Genomic DNA, 23,046 nt, shown 5'->3' with positions numbered 1-23,046 from the left:
TTATCAATGAATATGTGGGAGTGCTATTTATCTTTTTTTAAATGTACTTGTATGGGAATGATATGCTTAGTTTCTGTACCCGAGTATTTGCTTGTACGAGTGTTTTTATTATAATCTTGACAGAAATTCCTGCTTTTTAACATTTTCCGTGGTAGCGAGGGGAGTGATTCCCTGACTCGGAGACGTCTCTCTCTCTCTCTCTCTCTCTCTCTCTCTCTCTCTCTCTCTCTCTCTCTCTCTCTCTCTCTCTCTCTCAAACTCTCTCAAATCTACCGTCTGTCATTATTAGTGCATTATCTTTTCCATTCATAATATTCTCATTTAGTGTTGCTGTTTCGTATTCATTCTATAAATCGTACAGATATATCTATAAAATTGTACTTTCTTATATAGGAATATGTGCTTAGTAATGAACATGATCTCGAATCATTGGAAAAAAAATTGTTGTTTGATGGTAAATGGAATGTCTTGAAAACCTCTACGAAAAAATTAAAATGATGCTTCAGGTTCTGTTGTGTATATAATCAAGCGATACTATATGTGAATAGTTATTTTCTTATGATAGGTGTCTCTCAGGTGACGTGTGTTTAATTTTATATATTTAACTTTTTATTAAACTTGTTTCTTCCCAGTGACAGTTGTGTGTTTCTTCATATTTGATAACAACGTCTTGTTTTGTAATAATTTCAGGCTAGACCTAGACGAGATTTGCGGGTATTTCAAGCGAACGGTGACATCCCTCAACGAGGAACAGACCAAGCTTGATGAGCGCATGCAGCCCATCCCTGCAGAGATGCATGGCTCTGTGACTCGTACACCACTCGAGAAAATCAACGATTATGAGGAGGCAGGTCAGTCACAAGGCCAATGAACCTTTCCTTGGGTCTTTGGAAGATATGCAGATCCATATTAGTGTTATAGGGGGTCTTCCCTCGTTTTATTTAGAAGTGTTGCATGTTTAAGTTGACGAGTTGCATTTCTTAGTAGGTGTGTTGCGTTTCTTAGTAGACGTGTTTCATTTCTAAGTTGACAAGTTGCCTTTCTTAGTAGACGTGTTACATTTCTAAGTTGACGAGTTGCATTTCCTAGTAAATGTGTTGCATTTCTAAAACATGTTGCATACATAAGTTGACGAGTTGCATTTCTTAGCAGATGCATTACATTTCTTAGAAATCGTTCTAGGTGGCGAGTTACATTTCTTAGAAGACGTGTTGCATTTCTAAATTGACAAGTTACATTTCTTAATAGATGTTACAATTTCTAGAAGACTTGTTACATTTCTAAGTTGGTGAGTGGCATTTCTTAGTAGTTATGTTACGCTTTTAAGTTGATGAGTTGCATTTCTTAGTAGATGTGATGTATTTCTAAGCTGACGAGTTGCATTTCTTAATAGACGGGTTGTATTTCTAAGTTGATGGGTTCCATTTCTTAATAGGCGTGTTGTATTTCTAAGTTGACGTGTTGCATTTCTTAGTAGACATGTTGCATTTCTAAGTTGACGAGTTGCATTTCCTAGTAGACGTGTTGCATTTCTAAGTTGACGAGTTGCATTTCTTAGTAGACATGTTGCATTTCTAAGTTGACGAGTTGCATTTCTTAAGAGACGTGTTGTATTTCTAAGTTGACGAGTTGCATTTCTTAGTAGACATGTTGCATTTCTAAGTTGACGAGTTGCATTTCTTAGTAGACATGTTGCATTTCTAAGTTGACGAGTTGCATTTCTTAGTAGACATGTTGCATTTCTAAGTTGATGAGTTGCATTTCTTAAGAGATGTGTTGTATTTCGAAGTTGACGAGTTGCATTTCTGAGTAGACATGTTGCATTTCTATGTTGATGAGTTGCATTCATAAGTAAACGTGTTGTATTTCTAAGTTGACGAGATGCATTTCTTAGTAGAAGTGTTACATTTCCAAGTTGATGATTTGCATTCCGTTGTAGATGTGTAGCATTTATTAGAGGCCATGTTGCTTTTCTTAGTAGAAGGGTTGATCGTGTAAGTTTTGATAGTTTTGGGTATTATTTTTTTGTAAATGTTATTTATATAGATAATATGCTTATTCCACGTAGCTCTTGGTGTAAAAGATCATATTTAATTCATCTTTGGTATGGAAGGCTTTGAATATACTATTAGAAATGTTAACCATAAGGGGGTTATGAATGAGAGTTTTGTATGTTACAAGTTAAATTAAATAGAATATCGATGTTAGATAATCAATTCTTCCTCAAAAAGAATGAATAGGACCTGCATGTCTCTACATCCACGTGTTCATAAGTAAAGAAAAAGCTAAATGTATCTGTGTGATGTCTAAAGAAAGATATGAATTAGGATAAATTAATTTTTAAAATATTGTAAATACCCCTCTCTTTTTTTATGTACCTGAAACTTTAGATATCTTCTCAAAATTCTCTGACCTGTTCTCTTTGTTGAGAGCAAGTTGATAACAGCCGGGCAGGAAAGAAAAGGTGCCATGAGAAACAAGAAATTAAGAGTAGGCCCTACTCTTTTGGGAAGGCTGTGTTTCACTTCGGTGGCATGCTTAGCTCCTTTGGTCACAGTTTTAATGTTGTGTTTTTTATTATTGTATGAAGTACTTCACAACTCAAAGTATTTTGACTTTCCACTTCGTAAAGTTTGTTATTAATCTTTCACCTCCCAGAAAATCCTTTGACTTTCCACCTCGGAAAGGTCTTTCATCTGTCCATCTGCGATTTTTTTTTTTATGTTCCAAATCAGAAAGTCTTTTGATCTTACACCTCAGAGAGACTAGAATTTTCTTTCTGAAGTGCATTTTATTTCATCCATACCAAATATTAATTTATTATACATGAAGTTAATCTTGGGAAAGTATAAAATATAAACTATTGTTTACATGTGATTAAATGCAAAACATATATGTACACAATTGACTGAATCATTTTGAGGGATGTAAGCTTTAGCCTTAATTCATTTTGGATATCCACTAGGGAACACTTGTCTGTAATCAGTGTTTATAAGTGTCACCATACAGGTAATTGATCAATTTCACAGGTCTGCGTGAGGTGAGTGAGGGCCGAGTTGGAGTGCTCCTGTTAGCAGGTGGACAGGGCACAAGGTTGGGAGTTAGTTATCCAAAAGGAATGTACGATGTGAAGCTTCCATCAGCAAAGACACTCTACCAATTGCAAGCTGAAAGGCTGAGAAGACTTCAGACTTTGGCTGAAGAGAAGTTTGGCAAGGTAAAAAAACTATATAATTTTTCACGGGAAGTGTCTTCATGGGAAAGGAAAACTGGATTTTTTCATGAAATACTGATGTGAAAATCTTTTTAATCTTAATTTCTTATTCATGCTCTCGGCTTAAATGAAGTAATACATTGATAGAAAACAAATTATTCTTACCCTTTTCTCATCTGTGTTTGGTTTACAGTCAGGAGTGATTCCATGGTACATCATGACATCAGAGCACACCAAAGAACCTACAATGGATTTCTTTGCTCGCCACAGCTACTTTGGTCTTGAAAAGGAAGACTTAGTGGTGTTTGAGCAAGGCATGTTACCATGCTTCACCTTTGATGGCAAAATCATCTTGGAACAACCTAATAAGCTGGCTCGTGCTCCTGACGGTAACGGAGGTCTCTACAGAGCTCTTAGAGTGAGTCAATTTTAATTTACATAATAATGACAATCTTGTGGGATTTAATCTCACTTAGTTCAATGGTAGTTTCTTAATCTATGCAGGAATTTGGTTTTTAAATATAAGAACTAGTTCGTAATAGAATTGTGTACAGTAATCTAGAAATTTTATCACATCATAAATACTGAAGAACATGATTAGGTTTGCAAGCATTGATATGAAATTAAATTCTCTCTTTACATTTGCCATAAAAATGTAAAATCAGTCTTTTCAAATTAAAATTACATACCTATGTAAATAGAAATGAAAATTGTAATTAACGCTTATTTTTGGTTTTTAATGGCAAATATTGTTAATTTTGAAATCATGTTCCATTTATGCAGTCATTGTGAATATTTAACTTCATTTTGGGTTTCACAGGAAAAGAATGTTCTTGAAGATATGGAAAGACGAGGCATCAAGTACCTTCATGTATATTGTGTAGACAATATTCTAGTCAAGATGGCCGACCCTATTTTCATTGGTTACTGTCTCTCGAAGGGTGCAGACTGTGGTGCTAAAGTTGTAGAAAAAGCCTTTCCAACTGAGGCTGTGGGTGAGTTAAAAGAAACTTAATTTGATTGGTTGTAATTTTTTCATACTTGTAAATTGCCTACCGTTTTGATATTAGGTTTTGTACTTATTGTTTGTACTTACTCTATTCTCTTTACTTGGGTATATCAATGCAGCATTTGAATTTTAGTTATAGATGAGCCACATTCAATTTCATGTGGTAATAGTTTTGTTTACAAGCCCATGTTTTGTCCTGGACATTTAACACCTGCCAATTTATGTTTCAGGGATCATTTTACATTGTGATATTTGCCATCAATTTCTTATTTTTATCTCACAGGCTAATTATTTTATCAAAGTTTTCCCATAAATGCCCATTTGTTTTATTTTAACATGATTTTCATCATGAGTGATTTAACCTTGTTAACATAAGTGTTTACAGAATAATTCCTCCTCTTCAGTAATGAACCAAGTCCAATTACTATACTTTAATTAGGTTTCCAAATTGATCCTGTAAATCCAAAAGCCTTCAGTTTCTTAGTGAGGGAGCCAGTCAATCATTCATTTAGTTTGTCATTTTGGCATGTACTTTCAAGATACTGTACTGTATTTTACATTAGTACCTTTTGTCTATTTCCATAAGGTAAATTAGTACCTTGGCTTGTCGGCATAGGCTCACTAGAAGTAACTTCTTTTGCCCTGGAGGGTCTCTCTCTCTCTCTCTCTCTCTCTCTCTCTCTCTCTCTCTCTCTCTCTCTCTCTCTCTCTCTCAATATTTACTGCATTGTTTCTAAAAGTGCGAAGTTCCATCTGTTGTAATGTATAGTACTGTAGTGTATAGTGTACTACTTACCTTTTTAATGAAGCTGTATAAAACTATAAATGACTTTCAAGCAAAGTTATTTCATAAAGTAATTTTTTTACAGGTGTTGTATGCAAAGTTGATGGAATCTACCAGGTGGTGGAATACAGTGAGATCACACTAAAGACAGCCCAGAAACGAAATCCTGATGGTAGACTCACTTTCTCTGCTGGTAACATTTGCAACCATTACTTCACCGTAGAATTCTTGAAGAATGTTGTCTAGTAAGTATCCATTCATTGGTGTTATACAGCATTACTCCTGGTCACCTTCTCCGTAGCTGCTTCTTTTGAACAAAGGAATTGTACTTTTACTTGCACTTTTGGGTTTCAAAGTTTTTCTTTAAATTCAAGTCTTATGCTTTACTTTAGGTAACACTTCCCTCTAACAACTGTATTTACACACTTTTCTGAACTCTCTCCCCCTCTCTCTCTTAATGAGCTAAATGGTGTTTAATGATATTCTTCTATTCCTTCTAACGGTTTATATATATTGCTTTGGGAATCCAATGCTTTTTTTACTCTTGATTCTGGATCTTTTTCATAATATGATTTAATGTGATTTCATTTAATACTTGCATTCTGGGCAGAATAAATTAGCATTATGTTTAAAGAATAATGCTTTATTATTTCAAAATGAAAGCTACATTGTTATACTGGTAATTTCTGGTTATGGAAATAAGTAGATTAAGCTTTTGATTAATTGGAATTCAAATCACTAATGTGAGCTAGACAATCTTGCATGCATGATTATAAGCACAGTATTGATTTATGTCAAGGGTTTCAGATTTGCTTGAAAAACTAGTGTGAAGTGAAAATAGATGTTAGCACTTAGAAACAAAATGACTAATGTTTTACTTTATTTTTCAACATTTCTTCCTGTGCAGTGGGTAAGTACAGATTTCAATATTGGAATGTTTTTTATAATAAGTCTGGTAATTTATGTGTTGGTGATGGTGGGTGTATTTTCCTTTATTGCTATTATTTTAGTGTTTTACCAGCTTTCTGTAAGTAGACTTTACTAAAATTCATAGTAATATTTTTTTTCAAGTATTTTTCTTGTATTTTACTATTGAATTTCTTCATCACTAATAATTGTTTTTGTAATATGCTCATGGTTTTATCTATTTTATATTTTCATGATTATAGTTATACATTATTTAGATCATTCACAGCTATGTAGTTCCTCATTGTAAATACATGCTACTGTAGTTTATCAGTAGGATATACCTTTATACAGTTCCAGGTACACTAGTGCTTTATGACAGTATTGTCATTCATGGTTGAGCTTCAATTCCTAATTATAGGAAATTATTTTTTCATCATTTATCTGTAGTTTAATTTTTCTTACAAATAAGTACAGTACTGTATTGCAAGCATTTCAAGCACTTCATTTTTATGAGTAGGTTGCAGAGTACCATATTGCTATGTCGTGCAAAGTTTTCGGGTGGAACTTTATTCAGAAACTAGGCATTGCATTGTGGTTTCATTCTCTGCTGAACCTAAAGAGAAAGCTTTTATTACTTTTCTCTTCTTCAGTTGTGACATGTTTTGATATATAGTTTTTGAAGTCCTGGTATGTACAGAATTATCTGCCTTGATTTAGGCATTGGTGGCCATGATTTTAAGATAGATTTCAGTGCTACAATATGGTACATACTATTTATTTCTCTATTGTTATTTAGTCATATGCAGTATGTATGTCTTATTTTAAAAGATAGTTGTTATTTTTGTCTGTATTTGATAATTTATTTTTTGTATGGGCATTTTATTTTGTGGAAGATTGCTGTTCTCTGTAGTTTTATGGCTTTTCTAGTTTTTTCAATATGAGATATACATACAATGTTTAAAAATTATGATAATAATTATTACCATACCACAGTATGTTGAATACAGTTTGTATCCACATATGCATTTTTCTGTATATAGTAGAATTAACCAACTATTAGTTTGGGATATTCATCCTTCCAGAAATGGTATCCAGTTTAAATAAATTTATTGCTTTTTTGATTAGGTGACATTTGTTTTTCTCTTGAGTATTTGATGAATCATTCATAATACCCAGTTCCAAAATGCTGATCAACACAGTTTAATGCAGTTTATATGATTGTTTAGTGTTTTTCTGAGAACGAGCGTCATATCTTGGAAATATATCCTTTAGAATAACTTAGTCATAATCTTTAGCTTTTTAGCTTATTATGCTCTTTTAGCCTCGTCAGATGTAAGATTCTCTCTTGTTTCTTTTGCTTCTTTAGCATACGGTATTCCTTTTTATATTCATTCTCTTCATTACCTAGATTTTCAGTATTGTGTTTAGAATTTTCTTTTTTTTTGGGTAAAGAATCCAATTCTTTACTTTTTTATATATTTCAGATTATTTTTGTTAAATCTATGTGGTATGTTTTGTCTCGAGTGTTTGCTTTAAAATAACTGCATAGTTCTGTACTGTAGGAAAAGGAGAAATATAACCCTCTTACTTATATAAGGGTCTGTTAAATAGAATTGCAGATATTATGGAAGTTGGAGGGGGGGGAGAGGGTTTAGATTGTATATTAGTTTTCAGTGTGTGATTGATTTTCTGCTTGCTTCTTGTAATAAAGTTCAGCATTAAGTTATAGCATTCTTTGCTTAAGTGTTTTTTTTTTTATTTATTTATTTTTTTTTTTTGCTTCTTGTAGCACCTGAGTTACAGATATTCAATGGAACCAAGGTTTGTAGGTAGGAAGGCTAGCATTACAGAACCTAAATAATATAGCCAAGATCATGCTAACATACAAGTAATGTGAAGTTAATGAACCCTCTCCATTACTATTGTATTATGTACTGTTTCACAATTTTAGTTGAGGATTTAGTATACCTTCATTCATCTATTTGAGTAGTTAGACTTCTCATCATGATCATTATGTATTTCTGTTTATTAGAGTAAATTACATATATGCAGCTTTAGTTTTTGTTACTTAACATTCCAGAGGAGATTTCCGGTTCATCTGAAAAATCTAGGATGTGTTTTGTCACTGGCTAATGTTGCACACATTCATAAATTTAGCCATTTCTTAATGATAATTACAATGCAGGTTATTTCAAATAAACAGGATAGATTAAATAGCATAAAATAAGTTCTTGTAACGCACACTACACTTTGTGAATTATAAATTCACGTGTGATGTGCATGTAAATAGAATAGATGCACCAGACAATTCTGCATACCGTAAATTTTTCCAGCATATTTTTTTGAAGTGTTATAAAATTTTACATATTGCATGTATTGAGTTGCCTGTTACTATTGTATTTTCCATCACTTAAAACAGTGTCATCAAGTGTAAAAAAAAAAAATGTAAATGAATGTCTTTCTTGTAAACATGCTTACAGTTAATCTTTTTGACAGTGATTACGAATGTAGCATGAAGCATCATGTGGCCAAGAAGAAAATCACAATGGTAACACCAGAAGGAAAAGCAGTTAAGCCTGAGAAACCAAATGGTATCAAGATGGAAAAGTTCGTATTTGATGTATTCCAGTTCTCTAAGTAAGTGAAAATTCTTTAGTGTAGTATCTTTTTAGAACTTTTGACCTGACCAAATGTTTCTTTAGGTTTTCATCTCTGTAAGAGGTGAGGTTGGGAATGCCATCATTGCACCTTTTGTGGTAAACAGTAGGCATTATTTAAGCGTCTTATCATCACTCCTTCAGCTCTTTGCTGCACTTGTGTTACCTCCATTCTCGTTTCATTTCTTCTATCTTGCTGTCCAACCTCTTCTAACTTTTTAATCATAATATAACTGCATACTGTAGTGTGCATTTTTATTTTAATAGCAGCCTACTAAGATTCTTAGCATTTGAAAGAAATTTTTCCCATCTAATGCTATCGGTTGTTAGATAAAATCTTTCTGAATTAGTTTTTATTGGATAATATCATATATATTCATTCTGTTTGTTGATAGACATGTTTCATGAATTAGAAATATTATTGCTTGTTGTATCTTAATATTATTATTATAATTATAATGCCTTTAAATCTGTGTAGTGTTCCTTTAGAAACTTGATATATAGCAAGATGCAATTTAATAAAAATTTTTATCTTTATCAGCACACTAGCTGTTTGGGAAGTCATCCGTGAAGATGAATTCGCCCCTCTGAAGAATGGTGATGGCGCCGAAAAGGACACACCAACCACCTGCCGACATGCTCTCTTTTCTCTCCACCATCGCTATCTCCTGAATGCTGGTGGTACTCTGATTGATTCGGAAGGAGAGCCTCTTCCTCTTATTCCTAGGTAAGAAACTGTCACACTGCTCTAAATATAAGACTTGACATCATATTTTTTTGGGTAAGGTAAGCTCTCAAGACACTTGTTATAGAACTTTAGCTCCCTAACTATTGCTGTTGTTAATCTTGGCTACACTTCCATGGCTTCAGTACCTTCTTACTTCAATTTGTGAAATTTAAGTTTTTAGTTCTTATTTGCTGTCACTGTATGATAGAATGTTAAAGTCCTTTTTTTTATCAGCCCATACTTTAAGATATTTTTTTTATATTGATTAATGGGCATGAAATGCACGATCCCAAGCACCAATTTTAAAGCATCCTGCATATTCTTCATTAGACTACATTTTGCCAAGCAAATTGTATAAAGAGCCTGAAAGACAGGTGTTCTGTATTCCTTCCCCAGTTATGGATGCTTTTCTCTATTCTGCTATTTAAAAGTACAGTATAGGTTTGGGATAAGATAATTTCCTTCCAATGACTGGAATGTTGAATACATAAAGAGCTATGAGTTGGAATTTTTACTACACAAACAATTTTAAGATTAATGAGAGACAATCCTCTTGTTTAAATTTTGTTATTTAACTGTAATTTTGCAAATGATAGCGTTAATGATCAATCTTTTAGATCTGTGAACAATGGTCCTAGAATTTTTATACCCCCTTTAAGCTCTAGCATACATTACGATATCCATAATAATCATTATCTCATGTAAAATGTCAGATTTTGGTGTTCTGTAATGCACATAATAATTTCATAAAGCATGATCTAATTCAATTAATATTGCACCATGGCTTCTCCAAATTATGGCAGTTTCTCCAATGTTTGTCTAATGTGGAGTACGATAAACTGCTCTGAGGACTAATTCTGACTGTATATTTTTTCCCCCTACATTATGGCCACCAGATAATTAAAAATATTACTCTAGGTAAAAAATATTTTAAGCAAATTATTCTTTAGAAAGTACAGTATGTAATATATTTTTATATTTATTTCTATAATCTGAATCTGTATTTCAAATTTCAAATTCATATGGAGTTTATGGCACTGTATTTTTTTTATTTTTTTGTCTGCTTACTAACAGTGTTCCCATGACTTAATGATGTGTATCATTGTGTGACAATTTTTTTAGAGCTTTTTTGAAGATGCTAGTGAAGACATCATCTGAAACTTTAAAGACCATACTTTCATATCCTTAATAAGAGTTTTTATGACATACAGTAGTTCCATATTTAAGCACTGAAAATTTATGGAAGAGATATAGAATGACATTTGAAATGTGCAATTTTCTAAACTTTTTGTTGCATTAGTGAAATTGTATTCGACTGCCATTAATGTTTTGACGTGTAATGTAGGTCAGAGGACAAACAAGTTACAGAGGACAGGTATGTAGATTGAATTATCGTGTGATTGGGATTGGAGTGGACTTGTTGATGGATTTCCACCGTCAGATGGATAACTAATAGAGTGCAGGGTTGATAAGATATAAATTAATTGGCACCATGTTCTTTTCAAATTTTAATAATGTACTTAATGGTTATATTGTATAAGGATATGGTGTATTTATTCAATTATTATTGTCAGATATACAAATAAGTATTCTATTTAGTATATTGTGACCCTTTTGATGTTGAATAAGTCGAGGGGTAATTCAGAAGCATTAAAGGATTTGGGATACTTCTTTAATATCCATAAGACTAAGATGAACAAAGTTGTTCTTGGGATTTTTATTTTGTTGTTTTAATTTATCTCTATTAATATACTGTGTTCTGGTTGATTTAAGTTAACCAAGTTATCCATCTGATATGGCGAATTGGGTTATTGGACTTGCTATGTGCGGTATTTTCTTCTGAGTTCAAACAAAAGCACTTTTTCTTCAATATTTTTTTTTTTTTATTGACTTGGCCACTCTTAGCAGTAATTGTGCATCAAGTGTGTGCCCATATATGTAAAATCTTACTGCTGGGACAGGGTTACGGTGGCTTCTTGGTTATCCTGGTTGAATCTCAGATCTGAAAGATGAATTACTATACTGTATGTTTATAAAATATACAATACTACACTTTTATGCTAACGATTAGATTTTTCTGCTTCTAAAGTTGTACTTATTTAAGTGCAAGATTGATCATTTACAAATACTCAATTCGTATATATATATATATATATATATATATATATATATATATATATATATATATATATATATATATATATATATATATATATATATATATATGCACACATGTAGCATATGAAACTTTATGGATATACAATTTATGGAAGAACAGCACAGATTAAATTATTCTGATACTTGATAATTGAAAATTATTGTACTGTAAAGAAGAGCTGTAAAACTTCAACTGTTAAGCGAAGGTTGTTTTGAAAGGAATAATGAAAGTAGAAACTATGAAATATAAAAATTATAATGAAATACAAAGATTATTATTAAAAAGGAAAATGAAAAGACGTGTGTATGTATCATCAAGCGTAAAAAGTAACTGAGGAAAACATTAAAATTTTATAATACTGTATAATACAGGTAACTTTGCCTTTAAGCAAAATTAATTTGCTTTAAAAACATTAAATTTCAAATGCTATTCTTTTCCAAGCTGTTGCACAGTTAAAATAATTTAAGAACAATGACTCTTCATTCATATATAGTATCCTGTCAGGATTAAAGTACTGCCACATTTAAAACTTTAAAGCAAATATTTTTGATCTAGCAAAAAACACGAGCTTCCAGTGTGGAAAACTTTTACCTTCTATAAATACTGTATGGACATTTATTCATTATTTGTCCACATCCATTGTGCTTCCATATGCAGCACAGTACTGTATATGAATATTTTGCAATGCATAAGTGTATACATTAATAACTAAAGATCTTGAGAACTGCTTTTTGTAAATAGAGCTTGAAAATTCTAATGAGATGCTCTGTGCATAATTCTATTTCTGCATTTGCTCTAGTATTATACTTGTATAGTACAGTATACAGTATTTAGTTCTATTTTCATTCCTTTCAAGTCAGTAGTTTTAGTATGTTTGTTTTCCTCAAATAAGTAATAGTTCCTTTGATGGTATTTAATAAATACTTAGTGCATATTTTGTAGTGTTTCATTTCTTGAGGCTTATATTTTGCCATACTATATTTTTGAATATCTTTCCTTATTTTTATATCATCTGTTTTCTACCTCTAAATTTTACTTTGTTGTATATTTTGAAGTTGGCTTCTTCTCTTTTATTATTTGCCTTTTTTGTTTTGTTTAGTGTTCTTATTCAATTCCCTTCTTATTTAGCCCTGCTGCTGCCCCTAAATGCCCAACAATTGAAAATGGCAACACAGATTTCAATTATAATGACAAGTAAGTACAAAGTCATCCTTGCATTCTAGGGATCGCCAGTGGCAGTAACATACAGTAACGGATGAGGGGTGCTTTGGTGGAGGTCTTATTTTGTAGAAAGTTTGATTTCCGTATTTTTACTTAGATAGCCCATAGTCCTAGTTTCTGATTTCTTGAACCGTTTCTTGATTTTGAATTTATTTGTGTTTAGTACAGGTATTGTTATCTGGGCATAGCGAGGTGGTGGCGTACCCTTATCTTTGTTTGTGATTATAATTTGCCAATACAATATGTATGTAGAGCTTATTAATATGGTAGTAATTTAAGTACTATTTTAATGATTGATTTCTATGTACAGTACTACATTTATACCTTTACTTAAAAAGAAAACCATAATCCAGATTTGATTTTAATTATGTAAATACAGTAATGTTAAGCAATGCATTTTTGTGTGCTGTCTATGATAATTATTTCAAGATTATGTAAGTGGCATATGTACAGTTCAATGATAGTTATTTCTAGGTCACTGTATGTGAGTGCCATACGTTCAGTTCAATGATAATTATTTAAAGATTGTGGGAGTGGCATTTGTTCAGTTCAGTAGTTATCTTTTCTATCACTGCTTGGCTGTACAGTTACATTGCCAAAGGTAAGTTTGGAGCGTGAAGAACATTTTTACTGTGTTTGAAACTTTGTTTATAATTAGGGACTATACTTCTATTCCTAACTCAGTGGTATACATTACTGTCCAGATATCACACTCATTATTCACTGATTGATTGATTGAGACTTAGTCCATAAGAATCTCTCATTATTGTTCAGTGTATTTTTCATTCAGACTTACTGGATAGAATGAGAAACTTTGCTTTAATTTATTATAGATTGATTATAATAAATAAATGGTAAGTAGATTTAATTTTAAAAACTTGGGCATATCATATATAAGGTTGATCTATATCTATGGTCTTATTTAAAAGTTCTAACCAGATATACCCATTCTTCATGCCATAGTACAAGGGATAAAAAAATCACTCAAATGGGAGAATATATTATACAGTATAGATGACTTGATTAATTTTTAGCATGCTGTTTTTCAAAAGTACTTTTACAGCCGTAATATTGTAATTGCAAATGTCTGCTGTGTAAGAGCCAATTATTTATTTATTTGTCACTTTTCTTTCATGAATATCTCATCACTGTTAAACTTGTGGCTCTACTTAGTACTAAAGTAGTGTGTTTTGTTTAAGTAAAGTATTCCCAAACTTAACCCCTTATATGTTAGACATAGCATTTCAGGTAGTGGTAAATATTTTTGTTAAAGATATTTAAGGCCTAAATAAGGGATTCTGTTTCTGATTAATAAATGGACAGAAAATAGGAGCTGAGACCCACTTTTCAGTAGCACAGAAAGTGGCCAAGAGTTTGGTAATATGTAGCTAGATGGGAAGTAACTATTATTGATCAAAAAATTTGAACGATTGTTAGGAATTCCAATTGGGAGGGTCTCACTCCACTAGGGGACACATTTAGTCAACAAAAACTTGAAATGTTTTAAAGATTTTGTAACAACGGAAAATGTCAAATTAGTTTTGGCTGTTTTATCCATTTGTAAGCCATAAGGAAACCAAGACAGAAAGAACACCCTTTAAGATGGTCTTTAAAACAGAAGAATTCTGATGTTGAATTAATATGCTCATAGGATTTAGGATCTTTCTGCATAGAATTAATATTTTTATTACCTGTACAATTCAGTACTGTATAGTAAATTGAATTATGGCTTTATGAATTTATGTCTTTAGTGTCTACAGTATATGCTAAAATAGTGAGCATTTATTAATTATTATTAATAAAAGGGAGAGATTAACCAGCCCAAGGAGTCAAGATCCAGTATTTTCTCCTTATGTCAAAGAAAAAGATATAAAAATATGTTTCGGGCAGATAATACAGTAATTGACAAAATAATTTATAATGAACTTTTTTTAACCCTGTGACTAAGTTCAATACTTTTATTTTTATTTTTATGTGGTTCATATACTGTATCTGTGCAATGTACAGTACTGTATTCCCCTTAGGGGGTTGTCAGTGCTCCCTTTAGAGTCATCGACATTATATTCAGCCTTTACTTTGGGCCTTTTCCCATTTGGATGCCCAGCCTCTTTAAGAACTTTGTCTTGCTTTAGTTTTCACTTCCCATTCAAGAATAAATCTCTTGGTCAAGCCAGTAGAATTTTACTAGTGAGTAGTATCAAGAAATTATTGATGCTAATAATAATAAACATAATACAGTAATAATGATAATAATAGTAGGAGTTATGTAGTTACTGTAAAACATTGTGAAGAACAGCCATTTAACATAAAAAAATGTATTAAACTTAATTCATTTGACTAACCCAAAAGCAGTATTGAAAGTTTTTCCCCCTTTTCTTTGCTCTTCATGTGCTTACTGTCACTCTATTTAAATCAGCCTTTATTTAGATATTATTGTAAGAAATTAAGTGTAAGTTTTGCTCGTAATTTACGTGAGATTTCCGTGTTTTGCAGATGTGAGGAAAACCCCCCTAAAGGAGTGTATTTTTTCCCATATGATATTTCTTAGTTACTGTACTAGTTAAATTATTTATGGAGTTGCATATTAACTAAAATTTATTGTATATATTAATAGCATGTTAGAGGCTTTGCAGATTCTTTTAATATTATCAAAACTTTCTTTGGTGAATTAGAAAAGGATTAAAAAAGTCCATTTTAATGGTGGGGTTGGAAGGGAGATAAATTTATACTAAAATCTGGGTATTTAATCTAAAGCAGATAAGAAATAGAATGCATTTCTGTATAAACATATCTATCCAAGTATTTTTTCCTAGAGCTGAAATTTCATAGCTACAACACATCGACTAAAGAGTTAGCCATATTCTCAAATTTATTGCACTTATGTTATTTGGCATTTTCCTGTAACTATACCTGGATTTTTATTTGGATTAAATGTGGACCATAACCCTGTTTGTTTTATATATATTACAGTAGTAGGTGTAATAAGGATAAGAGGTGTAACTGGCTCACACGTGCCCTGCCGCACATATTTCTCTCGTGGTTCAGGCAAGTTTTTACATTGTTACGTGACATGCACTTACGTGGGTTCCGGATTTATATTCAAGGGTGACCAGAATATAATTTTTGCGGAGGTCAGCATTTCTTCCTCTGGTGACTGAAGTACAATAGCTCTCTTGATATAAGCACCCCCAACCTTTATATGCACCATATTATTTATCCCTTCTCGATTGTTTTTTTAATCCATAAGTTCCCACAAAGTTACCATGGTAACATTATGGATGTACACTATTTCTATCAAAGAATTTGTAACAGGAAACTTGAGTTTTAAGGTATGATCGCGATGCAAGTAGGCTGTGAATATTTCATTTGCTCTGCAGTTGTCTGCACCACTTCCTTTGGGTAATGGTTTTGAAGTTAAAGGATTTTAATGAGCTATTAAAATTCCATATGCATAGTTTTGTCTTTAAAAAACTATTCAATACTAGTCTCAAGGTAATTTGGTGTGCAAAGTCTTGATTTTGATTTTAAGGTCATAAAAAGAATCATTGGTAAATGGGCGATATGGAAATGTTACGGTACTGCATCTATATTGAAAGTTTAAGACTTGATCGATAAGCATGGTATATATAGTCTGGCTGACTGTGGCATGTGATGTTATGGCAAGTATTAGGAGGGACCATTGATGTCAAGCAATTAGAATTAGAGTTTTTACTCACTTGACCATGTTGACAAATTTTTTTCCAAATTTGTCCACTGATGACATGTCTTAATATAGGTGAATAATCACTAGGCTTGATTTACGCTACCTTGACACTTTCAGATATGACATTTCATTATGCAGATATTGGGATGCTGGATATCAAACTTTATATTTTTATTTTTTTCTTTAAAATTAACTCCTATGTATCTAATGGCACTTGATTACTTCTGTAACTTTGGTGGGTGGTTGTTACTGAAAATTTAATGTGCTCTAATTTTGGGCTTGTAAGTATAGGCCGTCAGAGAACAGCAGTTTAAATTAATGTAGTTGACTAGCTTCTTTTATAGTAGTTTATAATTTTACTCACAGAAATCTAGCTTGTCTTTTTCCTCCAGTTTTATATATCATGTGATATTGGGTAATGGAATCTTTTTTACAAACTTGATGGAATAAAAGATGTAACTACACATCCAATGTCATATTCATGATCTTTAATTCCAATATTATGTACTGGTATTACTCTATAGGATCTTCAGACTAAGATTTTATTTTCCAAACTTTGTGGCCCTCTTTCAACTATTTCTGTAACTCCTCATCCAAGGTAAATTATCAAAACTAATTTCATGGTTTTCTATGGAGGAAGTAGCTGCTATAGCATTCTGAGCCCACTAATATCAACACTTAATTTCTGAACCTATAACCCCTTTCCTATTCTTGTTGCTCTTGCATCACTTATGGAGTAAATCCTACTATTGTTTTCTATATTGAGAGGAACATGTTCTTTTCTCTTACTGAGAACAGATGGTCTTTTATCATTACTGTAACTCTTAACTTATGCAGCACCACCATCCCTTTAATGTTTTAAGCAGGACTTGGAGCTTTCTTTCACACTTTGGTCCAATTTTCTCAATGTATTTTACAGATACATAAGTGCTCTTAGCCATATTTCTTCTTTTTCATCTTAGTCCTCCTTTGCATTTCTGCTTGTTGTCTGTAATGTTTTCTGATTACTGCCTTCTTCTTTGAAAACTAACTATTAAGGTTCTTTAATTGCCATATTGTTGTTTTTACTTGTATCATTATTAAATCATTTAGATTAACCATTTGTTACTATCTGAACAATACAAGTCTCCAATAGATTCACTAGTTGGTTTAGTAAAAAAAAAAAAGGATTTATGGAGTATAGTACCTTCTTACAGTATGTATTATCTTACCAATACTTGGTTATCCAGTCTCTAGATCTTGATAAATCTTGTATTATCATGATTGATATCTGCAAGGCAGTTAACTCAGATCCTGTATACAGTACAGTATTCAAATTCTGCCAAACAGTCTTCCTGATAATGGCCATCCTCCTTCTCAGTAGTATTCATGTGGTAATACTGTACATAGTTGAATTGTCCCTTACATACATCTTTCTCTTGAGAGATCTTGCAGTGTGCCTTCTTTACATGTGTTGCTGCTTAAAACTGTTTCCTTTATACCTCCTCTTGTACTACCCACGCAATTTACTTATCTTTTCATGCCCCAGTTGTAAATCTAAGCTTTCTCCTTAAAGTTGCCTCTAGTTTTAAGAATACTGTATATTCAGATAGAGGCTCTATACCATTATAAAGTTTAATGCCCACAAGGGACACTTTTTTTTCTATATATATTACTTATTCTGTTTCAGCATGATAAAATTGGATATTTGATCAACCTTAAGGGTATTCAAGTACAGTACCTGTATCTCAAGGAATAAGAATATTTTACTACATCTTATTTTCAAAACAGGAGGAATATTACTGGAATATCTATATTGGGAGTTATTTCTCTCATTTGTGAAGATTTCTCAAATACAGTACTGTACTTGTATATTGAACCAATATGGATTTATTTTGTAAAAAATTACCAGGCCATATCTCATGTACTACATATATCAAACATGTGCCTAATTTCAAACTCTCTAATGTAAAATAATGAACCTTGGTCAAATGAATTCTGATAAATTTTAACCTTATAACAACAAAACCCATTATTTACAAAATATACTATTTTACCTACCTTCCTGGTTGTTCACTGCCTTCACTAAACCATGGAAATGAAATGATAGATCATAATTGTTTTTAATTTACGGAATTTGAACCACATGGCATGGCGTGCCCACCTACCACCTATGTGCAACTATGACAAACACTTGTAGTTGCTCTATGAAGTAAAAGTTGAAAAAGGTTGGACAGAAAGATGGAAGAAAGGATGCAGGAACTGTGGTAAATTAAAAGACTAGACGTGGGTGCAGCTAAGGGATACTGCAAAGATATAAAATTAATACCTACTGTGCACTGGTGACACTAACCCTCTCTAAGTATGATTACTTTTTAAAGTGAGATGAAGTGTTCCCCTTTACCTAGAAGTCTCTCACAGCTAATTACCTATTGCTCCTTCACAGTTTTATCAGGTTTGGTATCCTTACCTTAAGTAAAGCTTATAAAAAAATAGTGTATATGTGAAACTTCAAGGTTACTCTTGTTACACATGTAATTTCAACTTGAATGCTCTTATATGTGGTGGTTTGTGTGCATGCTTCAGGTAATTTGGTGCTTATTCTTTCTACTGGGTAATTTAGAATAAAAAGTATTCTAATATGTGTTATTATTATGAAACATAATATTGCTTTTAATATGTAAATTTCAGTTTTTTTCAATAATGAAATCTCTTATTTTCTGTATTTAGAAAAAAAAATAACATATTTTGAAAATTTATTTTCTTGCAGTCAGAAAGAGATGAGATGGGACGAGTGCCCTGTTGTTGTGGAAATATCTCCATTGGTATCGTATGCAGGCGAAGGACTTGATGAACTTGTAGCCAAGAAGAAATTCACATGTCCGTTAGTTCTCTCGGAAAGGTTAGCCAAGAAAAATGAAGCGTAACCTTGCGTGTTCTACAAGCTCTCTACTCTTAGATATTTCTAATCGTTTTATCCCACATCAACCCTTTCTCTGTGGAGGTTTTTTCTCTTCTATATGAGTAATAAAATTTAATTACTTATTTTGACAAATTATCTTTGAGAATAGCCATTTATCAATAACAAGATGGTATATATATACAGTATATATCACCACTGATAAATCACAGACAGGGGTCTCTAATTTTTTCTAAGTTTGCAAAAATGATATGATAAATAACTTAAGGAAATGCAGTTTGTGATAAATACTTTCCTTATTAACATCCAGCTCCTCTAACATTCTGTTGTTTGAGAGGTTTCAATGAATTTGCAAAATTTATCTTTACATTCACTTTCTGTGTTAAGTGGTAATCCAAATAGTTACTGAATAACTTGTATGCATAGTGTCTGTATTTTGGTAAGCTTTGAAAAAATAAGTACGTACTCTGGTGATCATATTGTCAAAGGTACTATTTTCAATTTTTGGTTTCTATGTTCTAGGTAATCTCAAATTTTTTTTCCACGTGGAAGAGTTAAAAGTCAAAACGAGACCTGATGAAAAAGCACAGTCACTGGTTGTGATAATCGTTCATTGTCGTGCCTTACATAAGCGATAGCATGTCATTCATGATGTTAGAAGAAAAAAAATTAGATGGGGAAAAAAAAAGATACTGAATTCATCTTCATTTCATAATTTTCATTTTTTGCATTAAGAGTTCTTAGTTATGTATAAATAGATATATATTTTTCCTTTTAAAACACTACAGTTGTTTATGAAAAAAATGCAAAAATATAATTCCTTAAGATACTTATCCACAAGAAAACTTTCCAATACCCAAAAAAGCTAAGTTTTAAAAATTCTGCTGTGTTTTGTGTCACTGGCTTTTTTACTTTTTTTCCATTGAAGGAATTAATCCACAAAAGTATGTCTATTGGCAATCTTTTCTTCTGAATACTGATGTCTAATTAAACCCAATACATTCCAGTGTTTCTTTTTTTAACAGAGACCAAAGTATTTTATTCATGTTATCAGTTGTCACTTATAATGATTTTCATGTAATGGTAGTAGAGATTGTTCAGTATTGAAGAGTACAAATCATCAATATTGTGCACAGGGAACAACAATTTCTGAGATTCAAGACCTGTGCAGTCATACAGCAGCACAGTAAAGTATTAGGATATAGACTCTGGTTTCATGGTTGAAAAGTGTATTGTGACTTAGATAATATCATCTTTAAGTAGTATAGAAGCAGCACAATGGAACTATTGCATAATAGTTCTTGTTCTTATGATTTAAAGGGACCCAATCAATGTTAACTTATCAACTTTGGATTTTGTTTTAATGTTTGGACCCTTCTTTTTTACAAGGCATTTCAATGCTTTCCTTTTTAATTTTTTTATTTGATATCCTGGGTTATTCTTACAATTAAGACAGTTTTTCTTCACGTTTGAACTGTTATATATTCATCTATTGAAGTCTGACACATTCTTGAATATTTAGTCATAGTAGTGATGTATATTTGTACAGTGCAATATTTAAACTAATATTGTATGTGAAAAAGGAATTGATTGTTCCTGTGTGTGAAAATTGTGTGTATCATATTTGTTTAAATTTCCTTCCTATCCTTGATGTATTTAAATGAATTTAAAAAACTGGGAACACGCTAAATGGTTACCTTATTGAAATTGTACAGAATAGATAAAATACTTAACTACTCTCGCTTCAACTCTTAACTCTTGGAATTTACATAAAATATTCACCCTGAAAGACTTTGTTCCTTTTTGTGCATTGCCTTTATAGTTTTTAAAGTAGCCACCTACATCCCAGTATTACGGTATTTTATTCAGAGCAAAATAAAAATTTGCCTGAAAAAGGTTTTAGTTATTATGCACAGTGATGTATAGACAACTTTGAGATTTTAGAATTAAAACTATTTTATTGTCATAAGCTGAATATTACAGTGTTAGCTTGTTTTGTTTAATGACTAAACTTGTTCACTTAAAAAACCTACTCTACTTTTTAACTGTTTTAATTTTTATGTAAATAAAAATACTAACTATTTGTACATTTAACTTAAAAAGTATTGATAAGAAATTTAAATAATATTACTGTGGTTGTACTGGTGGCTAATGACAAAGAGGGCAGTGATACAGCAGAACAGGTGTGTGTACCAAGGTCAATCTTATGGAAATAGTTCTGTTGTTGGAACACAGTATTTTTGCCTTATAGGCAAACAAATGGTTTTATGTAATAAATAAAACAGATTACATATTTGTTTATCCTTTACCCATATTTTTTTTCGTTTAATCTGTTAGCAATATGACCTTTTTGGGCTCAAGCCATGGCGTCCTGATGGAAGGTTCCTTTTTGGTAGCTTCCTTGGGTATAAGACTACTAAGATATTCCCAGAGAATTTAACCACAGGTTATCACAGAATTCTAACTTCTGGAGCGAGTATCTCAAAGGTTTCCCTTTAAGACATCGTATATCAACAGGGGACGCATGTCTGAACGCGCCACATAGCTATCTTCACCCCGAACAGAGTTAATGCTTCGGTGTGTAAGGGTTGAGAATAGCTGGGAGCCGCTCCACAGCCAATCTCACTCGTGGCTACTACTGATACTCGAGACGTAAACAAACGGGCGCCATTGCTCAAATGACGTCACGCCCGTCTTCATCCTTTGTTTAGTAGCTGCCCTACTTAGACGGATTTTCCCTGTGTTACCTTTATCGTTTTGCATCTACGTTATGTCGTTACCTTCAGCCTCGCCTTCTTCTGGAAAGTTGAGTACAAGGTTCCAGTATTGTTTAGTTAAGCTCTGACCGTAAAGTAAATATTACTTTCCGAGATAATTGCTGTTTTGTGGCAGAGCTGTGCCTCTACCGGACCCGCCATTTTATGGCGTCGTTGTTGTTATGCATGCCTTATTTAGTTAGCCACAACAACGCTTCCGGCCTTATTTACTAATCGAATACATTAGTTTATTTAGTCTTCATAGCTAGGAACTTTTATATCGTGTTTCGACGCTTTTTTTCGGTCATCGATTGACCTCATACCAGTCGGCTACTATAGCCCCCAGGCCAGAGAGCCTACATACAAGTGTTCATGCATGATTTATTAGTGATCCTAGGCTAAGTTATGAAGATAGTGGCATTATTTTACAATACTTTTGACCGTGATGCAAATGTTTTTCGCCTTCAGGGACCATATAGGGGATAGGTTAGTCAGTGACTCTTTCTAACCTAACCTACTTGTAGGACCCCTATATGCTTCCTTCATCCCCTGCCTTGGCATTCCCTCTAATTAGCCTTGATTCCTTTTCTGAGTAAAGGGATCAGATGTCTAATAGAGTATATATCGCCTCTCTGTCCTCCCTAAGGGAATGAACCTCCCTTAGGGTTGCGTCCGAGAGTGAGGTTAGGCTAGCCCTACCTCTATGGCTAGGATTGTCTATGACTTTCCTGCGATAGCGATATGTCTTCTTCCTTTCCTAGTTCAGGACTTTTAGCCCTGCTCTAGGTTGGGTTAGGAAGGTTTCTCTGTTCCATGCTGAAACTGTACTCATGCACCGTTTTAGCCGATCTGCCTTATCTTAGGTTAGGGAGTGTCCTCCCTTTCCCTAGTGGCCGCTCTGGTACAGAAACCCTTCCTTGGAAGACTTCTCTCTTCTCCCTTCCCCACCTATCTCTTGTATAGCCTAGCCTATGCTTAGGTTAGTCTATACCCATCTGTCCCCTGTCCT

The 23,046-nt window shown here is 32.7% G+C and overlaps 1 protein-coding gene across 10 annotated transcripts in view; it reads left to right on the top strand.

Moving 5' to 3' along the window:
- mmy (UDP-N-acetylglucosamine pyrophosphorylase mmy) overlaps positions 1-21,574 on the top strand; it is a 188,820-nt gene extending 167,246 nt beyond the window's left edge. For 7 of the 10 annotated variants that reach the window (XM_068376766.1, XM_068376764.1, XM_068376765.1 and 4 more), the window contains 10 exons: positions 691-851; positions 3,030-3,217; positions 3,408-3,632; positions 4,035-4,209; positions 5,093-5,252; positions 8,413-8,553; positions 9,115-9,300; positions 10,646-10,675; positions 12,587-12,652; positions 19,132-21,574. In XM_068376766.1, coding sequence (XP_068232867.1) covers positions 691-851; positions 3,030-3,217; positions 3,408-3,632; positions 4,035-4,209; positions 5,093-5,252; positions 8,413-8,553; positions 9,115-9,300; positions 10,646-10,675; positions 12,587-12,652; positions 19,132-19,288 — 1,489 coding nt within the window. In that variant the 3' untranslated portion in view covers positions 19,289-21,574. The remainder of the gene's footprint in view (positions 1-690; positions 852-3,029; positions 3,218-3,407; positions 3,633-4,034; positions 4,210-5,092; positions 5,253-8,412; positions 8,554-9,114; positions 9,301-10,645; positions 10,676-12,586; positions 12,653-19,131) is intronic. The other 3 variants (XM_068376770.1, XM_068376771.1, XM_068376772.1) reach the window with 3 other exon arrangements.
- Positions 21,575-23,046: the final 1,472 nt, after the last annotated feature.

Source organism: Palaemon carinicauda, chromosome 7 (genome assembly GCF_036898095.1).
Source record: "Palaemon carinicauda isolate YSFRI2023 chromosome 7, ASM3689809v2, whole genome shotgun sequence".
NCBI lineage: Eukaryota > Metazoa > Arthropoda > Malacostraca > Decapoda > Palaemonidae > Palaemon > Palaemon carinicauda.
The sequence above is the reverse complement of the archived record's forward strand: the minus strand, read 5'-3'. Positions and strand labels throughout refer to the sequence as shown.